The sequence below is a fragment of the Geotrypetes seraphini genome, chromosome 10, assembly GCF_902459505.1.
Source record: "Geotrypetes seraphini chromosome 10, aGeoSer1.1, whole genome shotgun sequence".
NCBI lineage: Eukaryota > Metazoa > Chordata > Amphibia > Gymnophiona > Dermophiidae > Geotrypetes > Geotrypetes seraphini.
Window position 1 is genome coordinate 130,531,394 of NC_047093.1, and position 12,734 is coordinate 130,544,127.

The window sequence follows — 12,734 nt, forward strand, 5'->3', positions numbered from 1 at the left end:
CAATTGGGGGGGGGGAAGACACATGCTGACTCCTTCATTCCCTGGGGGGGAAGACACAAGCTGACTCCTTCATTCCCTGGGGGGGAGACACATGCTGACTCCTTCATTCCCTGGGGGGGGGGGAAGACACATGCTGACTCCTTCATTCCCTGGGGGGGGAAGACACATGCTGACTCCTTCATTCCCTGGGGGGGGGAAGACACATGCTGACTCCTTCATTCCCTGTGGGGGGGGGAAAGACACATGCTGACTCCTTCATTCCCTGGGGGGGGAAGACACATGCTGACTCCTTCATTCCCACAGCCTATCACATTTGTGAAGTTAAAAATGCCAAAATAGCAAACTTATTTTAAATTGCAGCTCCCTGCGGTCAGGGAACCAAATGCTAGATTCCAGAAGCTTCACCTGTCTCAAAACGGGCTCAAAGGCATTTAAAGCCGTGGCCGGCAGTTCCAATGAGCAGCTGGAGGGGGCGGAGCCTGGGACCCTGCGCCCGCTCTGTCCTTGGCCAGTTCTCGAGCAGAGGCAACGCCCAGCGCCACAGCAAGTGATAAGCACCTGCCGTTCAGAGCGCTCGCGCCGCTCAGAGCGGCCAACGGCTGGGACGCACGAGGACGGGACGTAAAGAAAAAAAGGGAACGCCGCTACAACACACGGGAAAGGATATAAGAAGCCGGGGCATTGCCGACTGCAGCTCCGCCTCGCTCAGCTCCGGGGGCCAACGGCCAATCTCCTCCAGCAGCTCGGCCCGCGACATGCTCGGCCCTGGAGACGTTCCACGGCGTCTGCCGCCGGCTGGCTCCACCGGTGCGCTTCGAAAAAGCGCGCCGTCATCCGCCCGCTCGGAATCGACTTGGCGGCCTGCGCTGCGTGCGCTCGAGTGGTTGGCGCTCCCGTTGCCATGCCTGCACGCCGGCTCGCGTTTGAGCATGCGCCGAGGGGCTTTTTTTCCGAATGAACCTCCGGCTCCGCCCTCTTTTCTAGTCCCTGTGGTCAGTGGGTGGTGGAGATTGTGAGGTAGTTGGCCCTAGATGAACTTTCACCTTTACACAGTCCCTCCCTCTCCACATAGCCTTCAGGCCCTTTGCCTGCTGCCCCCATCTTCGAAGATTTTGATAATTAAATGCAACAAACATTCTATAAAAATGTGCTACTCATAGCTGATTGTACTTATATGTGGCTGTCACTGGGCTGATGCAGGGTATTTGTCCTCTAGGCCAGTGGTCCCCAACCCTGTCCTGGAGGACCACCAGGATAGCCCTAATGAATATGCACGGGGCAGATCTGCACTCCTATCATCTTCATTGCATGCAAATCTCTTTCATGAATATTCATTAGGGCTATCCTGAAAACCCAGCTGGCATGAAAGATGTAGTCTGAATTTTTTAGTCACAGTACCTGACACTGCGGTAAAAGGGTTCAGAGGTTTGAGGACAAGGGGCATTTCTTTCTCCAGAAAGCCTTTCACTTGCAACTCTTTGGCTGCTTTGTTCAGCTCCTCTTGCTCCATCTTCGGCTTGCTCCTCTGCTTTTTATATGCCTGCACAGCCAGAAATGTCAAGAAGGAAAAAAAGTAACCCAGGACATCTTCCCCCTCAAGCACCCAAGCTCAGCTGTCTCCTCAGAGATGCCAGTGCTGTTATAAAGTCCTCAGACCTATAATAAACCTTAGCAGGGATTTGTCTCACCTCACACTTTGCTTGCATGCAGAGAGTGTTTCAGGTCACAAATACCCCAATGTATTTTATTCTTCATATAAATGTTTTCTCAAATATTAAAAGCTTGTAAAATATTACTTTTAAGAACATAACATAAGTATTGCCAGTTTTTTTACTCAGAGCTTTACTATGATTGATTACCTGTATGTCCTGAGGCAGCTTTTCTGAAGCTAAACACTGGCCATTGTCGATGGGTGGTATATCTTTCAGACGCAATCAGTATTGCTCCGATGAAGCATTAGCTGCTTAATCATTTAGTCTCTCAATGCAGCATAAACTTAGGGATTCTATTGCTTTGCACAAGGATTTCATTTAGTGAAACATTATAGAGGAGGTTTTTTAATGTCAGTGATTTATACTAACCCCCATAAAGCCTCCTATTTATCTACAATTTTAATATAGTGTTGGGTTGGAGGAGGGGATGAGGCTTTTTCCTATCTCATGATAATTTTCACAATATTAAGCCAGTTGGTCAGTGCTTGCCAATCCCTATTTTGTTTCTATTCAGGGTCATGGGAGACTATTTGTGAATTATTCCTTAGCATTCACATGGTGTGTGTGTTCACTGTGCTGCAAACATTTTGAGAGTGTGGTTGTTAGTAATAGTATGGTACCTTCTACTATGAAAATACAACTCAAGCCAATACTGTATGAAGGATATCTATTACTAACTAGAATGTTGCAGTAACAACAATCAGGAAACCCTTAACTATTTGTTCCATTCTGCAAGATAATAAGTCATTATGGAGTAGCAGCTCTCCTCTTGTTCTGTGCTCTGGTACCGCTCCCCTCTTCCTGAAGTTTGAGCCACTAGTTAAAGACAGTCTAGAACCAGCCCTACCCATGTTCGGCCAACTCAGAATGGAAGAGCTCTTCTGTGGAAGTGACCCCTCTGCTCCCCTCCCACTTGAGAAAATGAAAGAGCCAGTGTGAGAAGAAACCATTTTATTATCACAAAAAGATTACAGCTCCGCTGGGGGTAAAAACTGTCTAGCTGTCAGATTCATCTTCATCCAAGGTCAGTTTATCAAAGAGGTACTCTCCCATGCCCACTTCTGCTGCCTTCAGCCTCTTCAGATTGGTCAGGTTGTCTCCCAACCTCTTGATGAGCTTCACCTCTTCCTCCAAGAAACAGGACTCCAGGAAGTCACACAACTGTCCAGAATGAGACCAGACATTACTACAGTATTTGAAATATGCTATACCAAGAGTCCAGTCATTCTGCAGTTCTTGAAGAGTGAAAAAATAGCCTAGAAAGAATCCCAATATTAACTGCCACATGAATTAGCACCAACACCCCTCCATCTCCCAGCTGCTGAGTGATTTGCACAGTAGTTCTGGTGGGTATTGTACAGCAGCTGAATTGATCCTATTTTTAGCCAAAAAGGAGCTCAAATTTTGCTACCACAAGTAATTACAGTAAATCCCTCCCCACCTTTCCCTCCCCAGTATCTATACGTACATGGGGATCAGCATGGTCTCTGGTAATCTTGTGCAGGTCCAGCAGAGCCTGGTTAATAGTCTTCTCCAGTTTTAGGGCATACTCCATGGCCTGGGTCCCATTTCCCCAATCGTCAGATTCTGGCTTCTGAAACAGGGCATAGGGTTGTCTAAGTACTAGCCCAGGCAACTGTTTATATCACAAAACTGCCTAAGAAACTCATTTTCTGGCTGACTTACATGATACTAGAACACTTGATAGCAAGAATGATTCAATACATTAATAGTATTTTATGCACTAGGCAGACATGTCTACTGTATAACCAAACCAATGGTTACAAGCAGAACCAAGACATCTATACCTTTTATCTCATCTCTCCCTGAAAAGATTAAATGAGTAAATATCTTGAGGTACAATGGCTAGGTGAACATGCCTCATTTATTACCTTCACATCCTGCAGGACCACACGCCCTCCACGCTTGTTCTGGAACTTCAGGAATTGCTCCGACTGCTCATGTTTCTCCTTGGACTGCTCCAGGAAGAACTTTGAGAACCTGGCCAGGGCCACATCATCCCGGTCAAAATAATATCCCTGAAACAGATAACGGCAGTAAAATCAAACATCCCAGATTTGAGAAAAAGAGACCCCATCCTATACCCTCAACATACAGCCAAGCTCCCAGAATAACTTGAACCCAAGGAATCTCCAGCCTACATACTGAGCAAAGGCTCAAGGGATTAACTGCATATTGAAGTGAGAAAGAGTGTAGTTGCAGTAGATTTGTTATTTTTACATAGGGAAATGTGCTTTTTGTCCACCAGTCACCTAAAGGTAGAGGAGACAGGACAGGAATAAATGTAGCCACACAAATAAGCACAAAGTCAGACTAGAGCTAAAGACCTACTGGCAATATCCTCACCCTCTCCAGTCACTCCTAAGCTTCAGCACTTCCCCAGTTACTCAAAGCTTCTCCCATATGTATAAACTCTGCTCATTTAATCCCTAGAGCCAGGATCCTTGGGCTAAAACAAACCCCAAAACCCCACCTTCTCTTCGCCATTCAATATATTATTACATTTCTAGACAGTAAAACCTTATGGATTGATGCGGTTCACAAAAAGATAAATTAGACATTGCCAGTGCTCTACAAAACTTGTCAAAATCTTATTAGTGCTCTAGAAGTTTTGTAAATATTTAGTCATTTCCTAAAATGTAAATAGGAACAAGACTTTGTAAATAAAGAGCGTTAACTCCCTGTCCCCACTTGCTGCCTGATAAGCACATCCAAGCCAGCTCCGATACCCAAGACATCACTAACCAGATTAAAACATGTGGAATTATATTAAAGGTCCTCCTTCCACTCAGGACTTTTGAGTAATTACTGGTAAACCAGAACCACACCGAGCTAATCAGATACCAGCCAAAGCCAATCAAGTATCCTGAACCAGAAGGTTACAAGACAGTCCCCAGTCAAAGGTAAACTAATGAACCTCAACCCCCTTTCATTAATGAGGAGAGTAATTTTAATGAATTTACTAGTGAGTGGCTAAGACTAGAGATAAAGGTCATGAGTTTATGACCTCAAGCTTCTGCTTAACCTCCCTTCAGGCCAGTGTTGGTATGAGGGGTGGCACAATACCACCTCAGTCCTCCCTCCCACCATATCATGCACAAGAATGATAACTGCAACTGGTAGCAATAGTGGCCTAGCCAAACATGCCAGTTTGTGTAGGCCCGAGTCCAAAGTGGGCCAAGTACACTTTCTTCTGCCCCACCTCATTATCCCAAATTAAATAAATTCCCAAGTTGACAGGGAACCCCAAGCCCCACCAGCTGAAAAGGTCTTGTTCCAGGAGTTCAGAGCACCCCCTGTACCCATAACAACTGGCAACACTCACTATGGGCCATCATCAAACCAGCCCTCTTCCCTCTTATGTATGGGCAAACAGCCAGCCTAGAGTTACCATTGGCTGCAGCAAGCAAGACCTCTTCAGCTAGCAGGGATTGGGGATCCCCACCAGCCTTAATAAGGGCACCACAGTTACAGATGGTCAATTGTAAGGGATTAGGAAAAAACAAGGGAAGGGCATGTTGACTGTAGCCAGAAACCCACAAGAAGTGAAGGAGACGAAGGCCTAGGAGTCAATACTCCCTTCAGCCCCTAATCAACACTTTCCCAGGATTGTGGTGATTTGAAAGGGGGAGAGGAATGGCCAAAACCAGGCAGCAACTCTATACAACACCTGCAACAGGCCAGGCCAGTCATTGAGGGACTGTTGTTGGAATCAAGGGTTACAGGGTCCCATTCCTCCACCCTGCTTCTCAGCTCCTATGAGTGTTGAAAATGAGACTTTGCAAGTTCCAAAGCCCACCCCTGGCCAACAGACACTACTTTCACCAAGAGGAATTAATGAGAGGATTGTACACACCTTGGTCTAATTACCTTTCTACATTCACACTGCCCTCACTCTCTGCCCTACCAGCTCGCTTGGTGAAACTCTTTAAAAGCTAATCATAAAATGCATGCAGTTAGTCCAGAGTTATTACCTTATATCATTGATGGTTTTGTTTTATTTCTCTATATATTATCTAGATCCTTAAAGAAAGGCACCCTGTCCTTCCCTCTACCCCTCCCACAAACACACAACCCCTTTGCTCTTACCTGGGACAGGTAGGCATAAGATGCCTGCAGGAGCAGATTCACCAGCCTGTTAACTCCAGCCTCACTCTCCTGGTGGAAGTTCTGGCAAATCTGAGAGCTCATGGTGGTGGAAGAAAGAGAAATCAACCTCCAGAAAAGCAGCCAAGATCCTGGAAATGGCACTAGCTCTAAGTCTGTTCAAATCCTGCTGAAGCAAAACTCAAAGCGACTTCCTTCAGTCTAAAAGCAGAGAGCTTGCTGGAATGCTTTTATAGCCCATGGAGGCCACGCCTGTTTTTAGTTCCAACCAATGGCCTGCCCCCCTGCTGGCAGATCCAATGAGAGCTCTTGCATTGGAACTCAACTCAGATTCACACACACCTGAGCACAAAGGCAAACATCATCATGCAGACACACTCAAAGGGGTCTCCAAAGTCCCTCCTTGAGGGCCGAATCCAGTCGGGTTTTCAGGATTTCCCCAATGAATATGCATGAGATCTATGTGCATGCATTGCTTTCAACGCATATTCATTGGGGAAATCCTGAAAACCCGACTGGATTCGGCCCTCAAGGAGGGACTTTGGAGACCCCTGGCGTAGACATACAAACACGCAGGGTCAGCTTTGGGGGGAAGCAAACAGGGCAGTTGCCTTAGGCCCCACAGCTACAAGGATCCCCCGACTGCTTGGCAAGGTGAACTTCCCTCCCTTCCCTACCTGTCACCCACTTGCTGCCCTCTCTCTCCCACCGCCACTTCGGCGGCATGTAAACAAATCTAACCCATGCTGCAGGGCCTTAATGCTGTGTGTGCCGCTACCGGCTTCTCTCCCCTTCACAAAGCAGGAAGTAATATCATGAGGGGGAAGAAGGAAGCCAGCAGCGGCACACACGGCATTAAGTCCCCTTGACATGGGTTACTTTTGTTTGCATGTGGTGGTTGTGATGGTAGTGGGAGGGAGAGTAAGTGAGCAACAGACAGAGAAGGGTGGGAAACTGGCTGTGGCACACATAGGTTTTGGGCTCCACAGCACGGGTGAGAGGCAGCTGAGGTCCCGGGGGAAGGAGGACAAGGGAGAGAGGGGATTGGCAAGACCCCCTTCTTAATTTCTGCCCTTAGCCCCACAATGTATATAACCAGCCCTGCAAACACATACTATTATCCCAGAATTAAATAGCAGAAAACTGCCTGCTGTCAACTTCCAAAACAACACAGTCTGAATTTTCTGTTCCACTTCTCCACTGCAGTATTTAAAACTGCAAACACATGATGGGGAGCCAGAAAACTGGTGAGCCGGGTATCACAGAGCAAAGACACACGCTGTCTCATGATGACTATAAATTTGGGGGTGGGGTGGGGCTGGAAATCCTTCCAAATTCTGAGCTCATGATGTGCCTGTATATTTATGTGTATTGGAGAGGTCTCCTTCCATGACTCCCAGTGCTCTCTTTATATCACTAGGTTTACAAGCTGCCTTCCTGAAGTGTAGAAATGGAATACTAAGGGCTAGATTCACTAAGCCCACCGTTCCATGGGCGATTCGAGGCAGGCCGACTAATCCACAACATGCCCTCATTCAAATGGGGGTGATCGGAGGTATTTATTCCGGAGCAGATGTGGCAGCCACGCTGAAGTGCAGGAAGGTCCTGCGATGACTGCGTCTACCGCCTCTGCTCCAGAAGAGGTAAGTGACGTCGGAGGGGGGTGGACAGGAAGCCACAGTCATTGCGGAACCTTGCCACAACTCCCTTCGTCTGCCGGCCCACCCCTCTCCAACGTCACTTACCTCTTCCGGAGCAGAGGCAGCAGAAGCATTCATCGCGGGACCTTGCTGATTTGGATGGAGAGAGAAATGAGCATAGCAGGGTGGTGGAATGAAAAAAAGGGCATCAGGGTGGTATGGAAGAGTGGTGAAGTGAGAGAAAGGGGGTCAGGGTGGTATGGATGCATGGTGAAGGATGAGAAAGGGGGTCAGAGTGGTGGAGGGAGAGAAAAAAAGTCAGGGTGGTATGGAAGGGTGGTGAAGGGTGAGAAAGGGGGTCAGGGTGGTCTGCAAGGGCGTGGATGGTGAGAAAGGCGGTCAGGGTGGTATGGAAGGGTGGTGAAGGGAGAGAAAGGGGCAGATGCTGATGGAATTGGTGTGCAGGGAAAGGGGAAGAGACATAAGGGGGGAAGGATACTGCATGGAATTGGGTTGGAGGGAAAGAAAGGGGGCAGATGCTGATAGAAGTGGGAAGGGAGAGGAGAGAGTGAAATGCCAGACCATGGGGGTGTGAGAAAGGGAATAAGAGGAGAGGAGAGAGATGCCAGACCATTGGAGGATGGAAGGGAAGATGGATGCCAGACCAATGGGGGTGAAGGGAGAGATGTAAGGGGGAGGCATAAAGTTTCTGGAAGGGGAATAGGAGAGAAGATGCCATATAGAAGGGGCAGAGAGAGGGTAGACAGTGGATGAAGGGAAGAGAGTGAGAAGAAGATGAGGAAAGCAGAAACCAGAGAAGACAAGATAGAAAAAAATTATATTTATTTATTTTTGCTTTAGGGGAGATGCATCGCTGTTTCTGTGGTGTTGCATTGTATGCAGAGTTCAGCTTCTTGGTGCTTCAGTTTAACCTTTGTCTACGTATTTCTATTTAATCTCCCCATTTACAAAACTGTAAAGCGTTTTTTAGCGTTGGCCATGGCTGTAACAGCTCTGATGATCAGAATTCTATGAGCATCTGAGCTGTTACCACCATGGCTAAAAACCACACTACAGTTTTGTAAAAGGGGGAGGGGTTAGTTTGTGATTATATATTCCATACTAGGCGAAGGTGTTTTCTGTGTTCGAAAGACATGGTTATCTGTTAGGATTGACTGTGCAGGATTGATCTGTACTAGTCTGGGTTGTTTAGTTTTACAATGGGTGTATTGATGTACTGCTCACTGCAGTATGTAAGATTCTGCCTTTTCCTAGGTACATTTTTGTGTGACGTGTGGATTGTTACTAAAAATCATGTTTTTCATACAAATGGGGTGTGTGTGTCAAAAAATGATGGGCCCCGGGTGTCACATATGCTAGGTACGCAACTGCTTCTGCCTCAACAAGCCTGGAATCCAGACTGCTTGTCTCTTCAGACTGCATCTCAGCCCCTAACAAACCGGCCAGAGACCTCAACCCCCACTGGACCTCATGCATGCAGATGGGGAGAGGAAAGCAGTCGGCCCCAATCCTGGAAAATCTCCATGGAGCCGCTCAGCCTGCGCTCAAGCCCACTGAGGATGAAACCTGGGAGGGATCGGTTACTGAGCCCCCCCAATTGTTAGTGCAGTGCCAAGGAATCTGCACCTTGGAAACAGACCCTTGATCTTAGAGTCTGGACTCTCCAACAAGAAGATACACTTCCCCCTCTGTATTCGCGAATTCCATATCTACGGATTTGCTTATTTGCGGTTTTAAATCAAAAAATGCATTTTCATTTTTCAGGCTATTTTAAACCCTGTAAGCCCCCCCCCCCCCCCCTTAAGCCTTACCTAGTGGTCTAGCGGGTTTTCGGGGCAGGAGCGATCTTCCCACGCTCCTGCCCCGTGCAGATCGCTCACAGGAAATGGCTCGAGAGACTACGGGAGCTCAAGGCAGCCATTTCCTGTGAGCGATCTGCACGGGGCAGGAGCGTGGGAAGATAGCTCCTGCCTGAAAACCCGCTAGACCACCAGGTAAGGCTTAAGGGGGGGGGCTTTCAGGGCTTAAAATAGCCGGGTGAAGCGGGGGTTAGGAGCAAAACCAGCCCAAATATTATTTGTGGGTTTTTAATATTCACGGGCCGGCTCATAGAAACATAGAAACAATAGACAGCAGATAAGGGCCCACGGCCCATCTAGTCTGCCCACCTTAATGTCCCTCCCCTACCTTTGCCCTGTGAATAGATCCCATGTGCCGATCCCATTTGGCCTTAAAATCAGGCACGCTGCTGGCCTCAATCACCTGTAGTGGAAGACTATTCCAGCGATCAACCACTCTTTCAGTGAAAAAGAATTTCCTGGTGTCACCTCGTAGTTTCCCGCCCCTGATTTTCAACGGATGCCCTCTTGTTGTCGTGGGACCCTTGAAAAAGAAGATATCTTCCTCCGCCTCGATGCGGCCCGTAAGATACTTGAACGTCTCGATCATGTCCCCCCTCTCTCTGCGCTCCTCGAGCGAGTATAGCTGTAATTTGTCAAGCCGTTTTTCGTATGGTAGATCCTTGAGTCCCGAGACCATCCGGGTGGCCATTCTTTGCACCGACTCCAGTCTCAGCACATCCTTGCGATAATGCGGCCTCCAGAATTGCACACAGTATTCCAGGTGGGGCCTCAAGATGGATCTATACAATGGCATAATGACTTCCGCCTTACGACTGACGAAACCCCTTCGTATGCAGCCCATGATTTGTCTTGCCTTGGACGAAGCCTAGGCTCTGCCCCTAACCCCTGCGAATAAGGAGGGGGAAGCGTATGCAAAAAGATTGGGGTCCTCTGCAGTACAGAAAAAAGCCTCACAAATGGTAAGCAAAAGCCAAATTTAAATGAAAAATAAACACAAATAGAAAAGACAGGCTCCTACCATCTTGCTTATAGAAAGACAACTGAGGAACTGGAGGATAGCCCAGGGAGCAGAGCAAAAGAATGCTAATAAGGATCTCTAGAAGAATTCTCACGAGAAGGTTCAGGAATAAAGGGTCTGTTGCACTAGAATAGCTCTTGCACTCTTTGTGAGGGCAGTTTGAAAAGTTCAGTATAAATAAGCAAGTTGAACGAATATTTTTTTCCACCTTTGACAAAACCTATATTTTCTACGGGATGGAAAACCTGGACTAAGGGCTCCTTTTTTACTAAGGTGCGCTAGCATTTTTTAGCGCAGGCACGAAATTACCGCATGCTACACCGCACGGTACGCTTCTAGAATAACGCCAGCTCAATGCTGGCATTAAGGTCTAGCGCGCACTATTCCGCGCGGTAGGGCTCTAACGCTCCTTAGTAAAAGGAGCCCTAAGGGTGACTATATTGATGAAGACTATATTGAGAAATATTTAACTTGGTTTTTTTTTTACTGACCTTTTCAAATCAACCTCGTATTACTCCTCTGGCAACTCTTATATAAGATTGAGATGTTACAATTTACATTTATGTGGACAATATATAACTCGCCATTGCCCACAATACTTGAAACTGTACATGTCAAAAGAGCTTGTTGGATAGCGTTTTTTGATATTACTTCTTGGATAGCAGAACATAAACTTGTCCTTAATCCTGCTAAAGTAGAAGCAACTTTGCTCCCTCACCATGCTACTTGTTTCCCTCTTCAACCTCATATTGCAGCTTCAAAAATGCCAGTTAAGGACTCTAGAAATCCTTATAGACAGTTCAGTCTCACCTGGATCCCTCATCTCTTGGGTGATTCCGAAGTCATTCCGGAGACTGCGGAAGATTGTATCTCTTAGACCTTTGTTAGATGAGAGCACTAACCCCTCTTTTATGAAACTGCGATAGCAGTTTCTAGCGTGTGGAGCCGTGTTGAATGGCCTACGATGCTCGCGTCGGGAGCAGTGCGGACCATTCAGTGCGGCTCCCTGCACTAGAAACTGCTATCACAATTTCATAAAAGGAGGCTTAAAAGTTTTAATTTATGCCTTCATTCTGTAAAGCAGTTACTTACTGTATCCGAAGACAGCAGGCAGATTTTCTCACATATGGGTGATATCATCCACAGAACCCGATACGGACAGTATGACAAGTGAACTGTCACTTTAAGTTTTAAGAAACTTTGCAACTGCTTTCCCGCCCGCTGAGGCTTGCAGTACGTCAGTTCCGTAAGCAAGCTAAGAAGCCAACTAGGGGAGGTGGAAGGGATGTGAGAATATCTTCCTGCTGTCTCCAGATAACACCTGTTACGGTAAGTAACTGTGCTTTATCCTAGGACAAGTGGGCAGCATATTCTCACATATGAGACTCCCTAGCTTACTGCTATGGGATGGAGAGTTGGCCGTCAAGAAAACAAATTTTGTAAGACTGCTTGGCCGAAAGGTCCATCTCTTCTAGAATATGATTCCAGACAGTAATGAAACGTGAATATGTTGGTTCAAATGGAGGTTTCATCAGTCTGGTGAGAACATTAAGATCTCAAACCACTGGACCCTTCATAAATCTGGAAACAAGAACAGCAAGGGATTTATTGACTTGAATATGGAAAGCACTGATAGCACTAAGGTGAACTCTGACTGAAGTGGTTTTAAGACCTGAGTTGGATAAGTGTAAAAGAAATTCCAACACTGAAGGTATGGAGGAGGATGAAGCATCTTGATGATGAAAATCACACCACACTGAAAACTGTGTCCATTTCTGCTGGTAGCACTGCTAAGTAGAAAGTTTTCTGGATGCTTCTAAAATGACTCTAACCAGATCAGAAAGATCAGCGTCTGTTGATGTCAGGCTGAGAGGTACCAAGCTGTCAGGTGTAACTATTGCAGATTGGGATGTAAAAGAGATCCTTGACTCTGAGTAAGAAGAAATAGCAAGATCTGGAGGGTTATTGGATCTTTGACCTTGAGCTGAAGTAGAAGGGAGAACCACGATTTGTCTGGGCCACCGAGATGCTATGAGGATTATAGTGGCTGATTCTTGCTTGAGCTTGACCAGCATCTTGAGAACAAGAGGAATTGGAGGGAACACATAAAGATACTTGTCCCTCCCATCAAAGAGGAAAGCAACTGCTTCTAGGCAAGGAGAGTATAGCCTGGAACAGAATAGAGGCGGTTTGTGATTGCTGGGGGGTGCAAATAGGTCTATCTGAGGCGTCCCCCAATAAGAAAATATCAGATGCAAGAATTTGGAGTGCAGCGTCCACTCGAAGATATCTGCTGAATTTGTCGGCAAGTGTATTTTGTGCTCCTTGAACATAGACAGCTTTGAGGAATACG

The 12,734-nt window shown here is 46.9% G+C and overlaps 2 protein-coding genes across 4 annotated transcripts in view; both read right to left on the bottom strand.

Annotated features, from left to right (window-relative positions):
* Window positions 1-953, bottom strand: part of C10H1orf112 (chromosome 10 C1orf112 homolog) — a 104,477-nt gene extending 103,524 nt beyond the window's left edge. The window contains exon 1 of one of the 3 annotated variants that reach the window (XM_033962138.1): window positions 668-953. In XM_033962138.1, the coding sequence (XP_033818029.1) occupies window positions 668-931 (264 nt within the window). In that variant the 5' untranslated portion in view covers window positions 932-953. Of the gene's footprint in view, window positions 1-405; window positions 531-667 lie in introns of those variants that run through there. The other 2 variants (XM_033962137.1, XM_033962139.1) reach the window with 2 other exon arrangements.
* A 1,695-nt stretch (window positions 954-2,648) lies between these two features.
* Window positions 2,649-6,054, bottom strand: LOC117368028 (ferritin light chain, oocyte isoform-like). Its single transcript, XM_033961267.1, has 4 exons — window positions 5,823-6,054; window positions 3,605-3,751; window positions 3,181-3,306; window positions 2,649-2,873 (listed from the first exon to the last, which is right to left on the bottom strand). Exons 1-4 carry the CDS (start codon window positions 5,922-5,924, stop codon window positions 2,709-2,711), a joined length of 540 nt encoding a protein of 179 aa, XP_033817158.1. The 5' UTR covers window positions 5,925-6,054; the 3' UTR covers window positions 2,649-2,708.
* Window positions 6,055-12,734: the final 6,680 nt, after the last annotated feature.

What these genes read in the sequence shown, in the direction of transcription:
- LOC117368028 (XM_033961267.1), bottom strand. Translation starts at nt 5,924, where the DNA reads ATGAGCTCTCAGATTTGCCAGAACTTCCACCAGGAGAGTGAGGCTGGA. An exon ending in CTTATGCCTACCTGTCCCAG is followed by an intron (nt 3,752 to 5,822) that starts GTAAGAGCAAAG and finishes TATCTGTTTCAG; the next exon opens with GGATATTATTTTGACCGGGA. An exon ending in TGGTCCTGCAGGATGTGAAG is followed by an intron (nt 3,307 to 3,604) that starts GTAATAAATGAG and finishes GCCCTGTTTCAG; the next exon opens with AAGCCAGAATCTGACGATTG.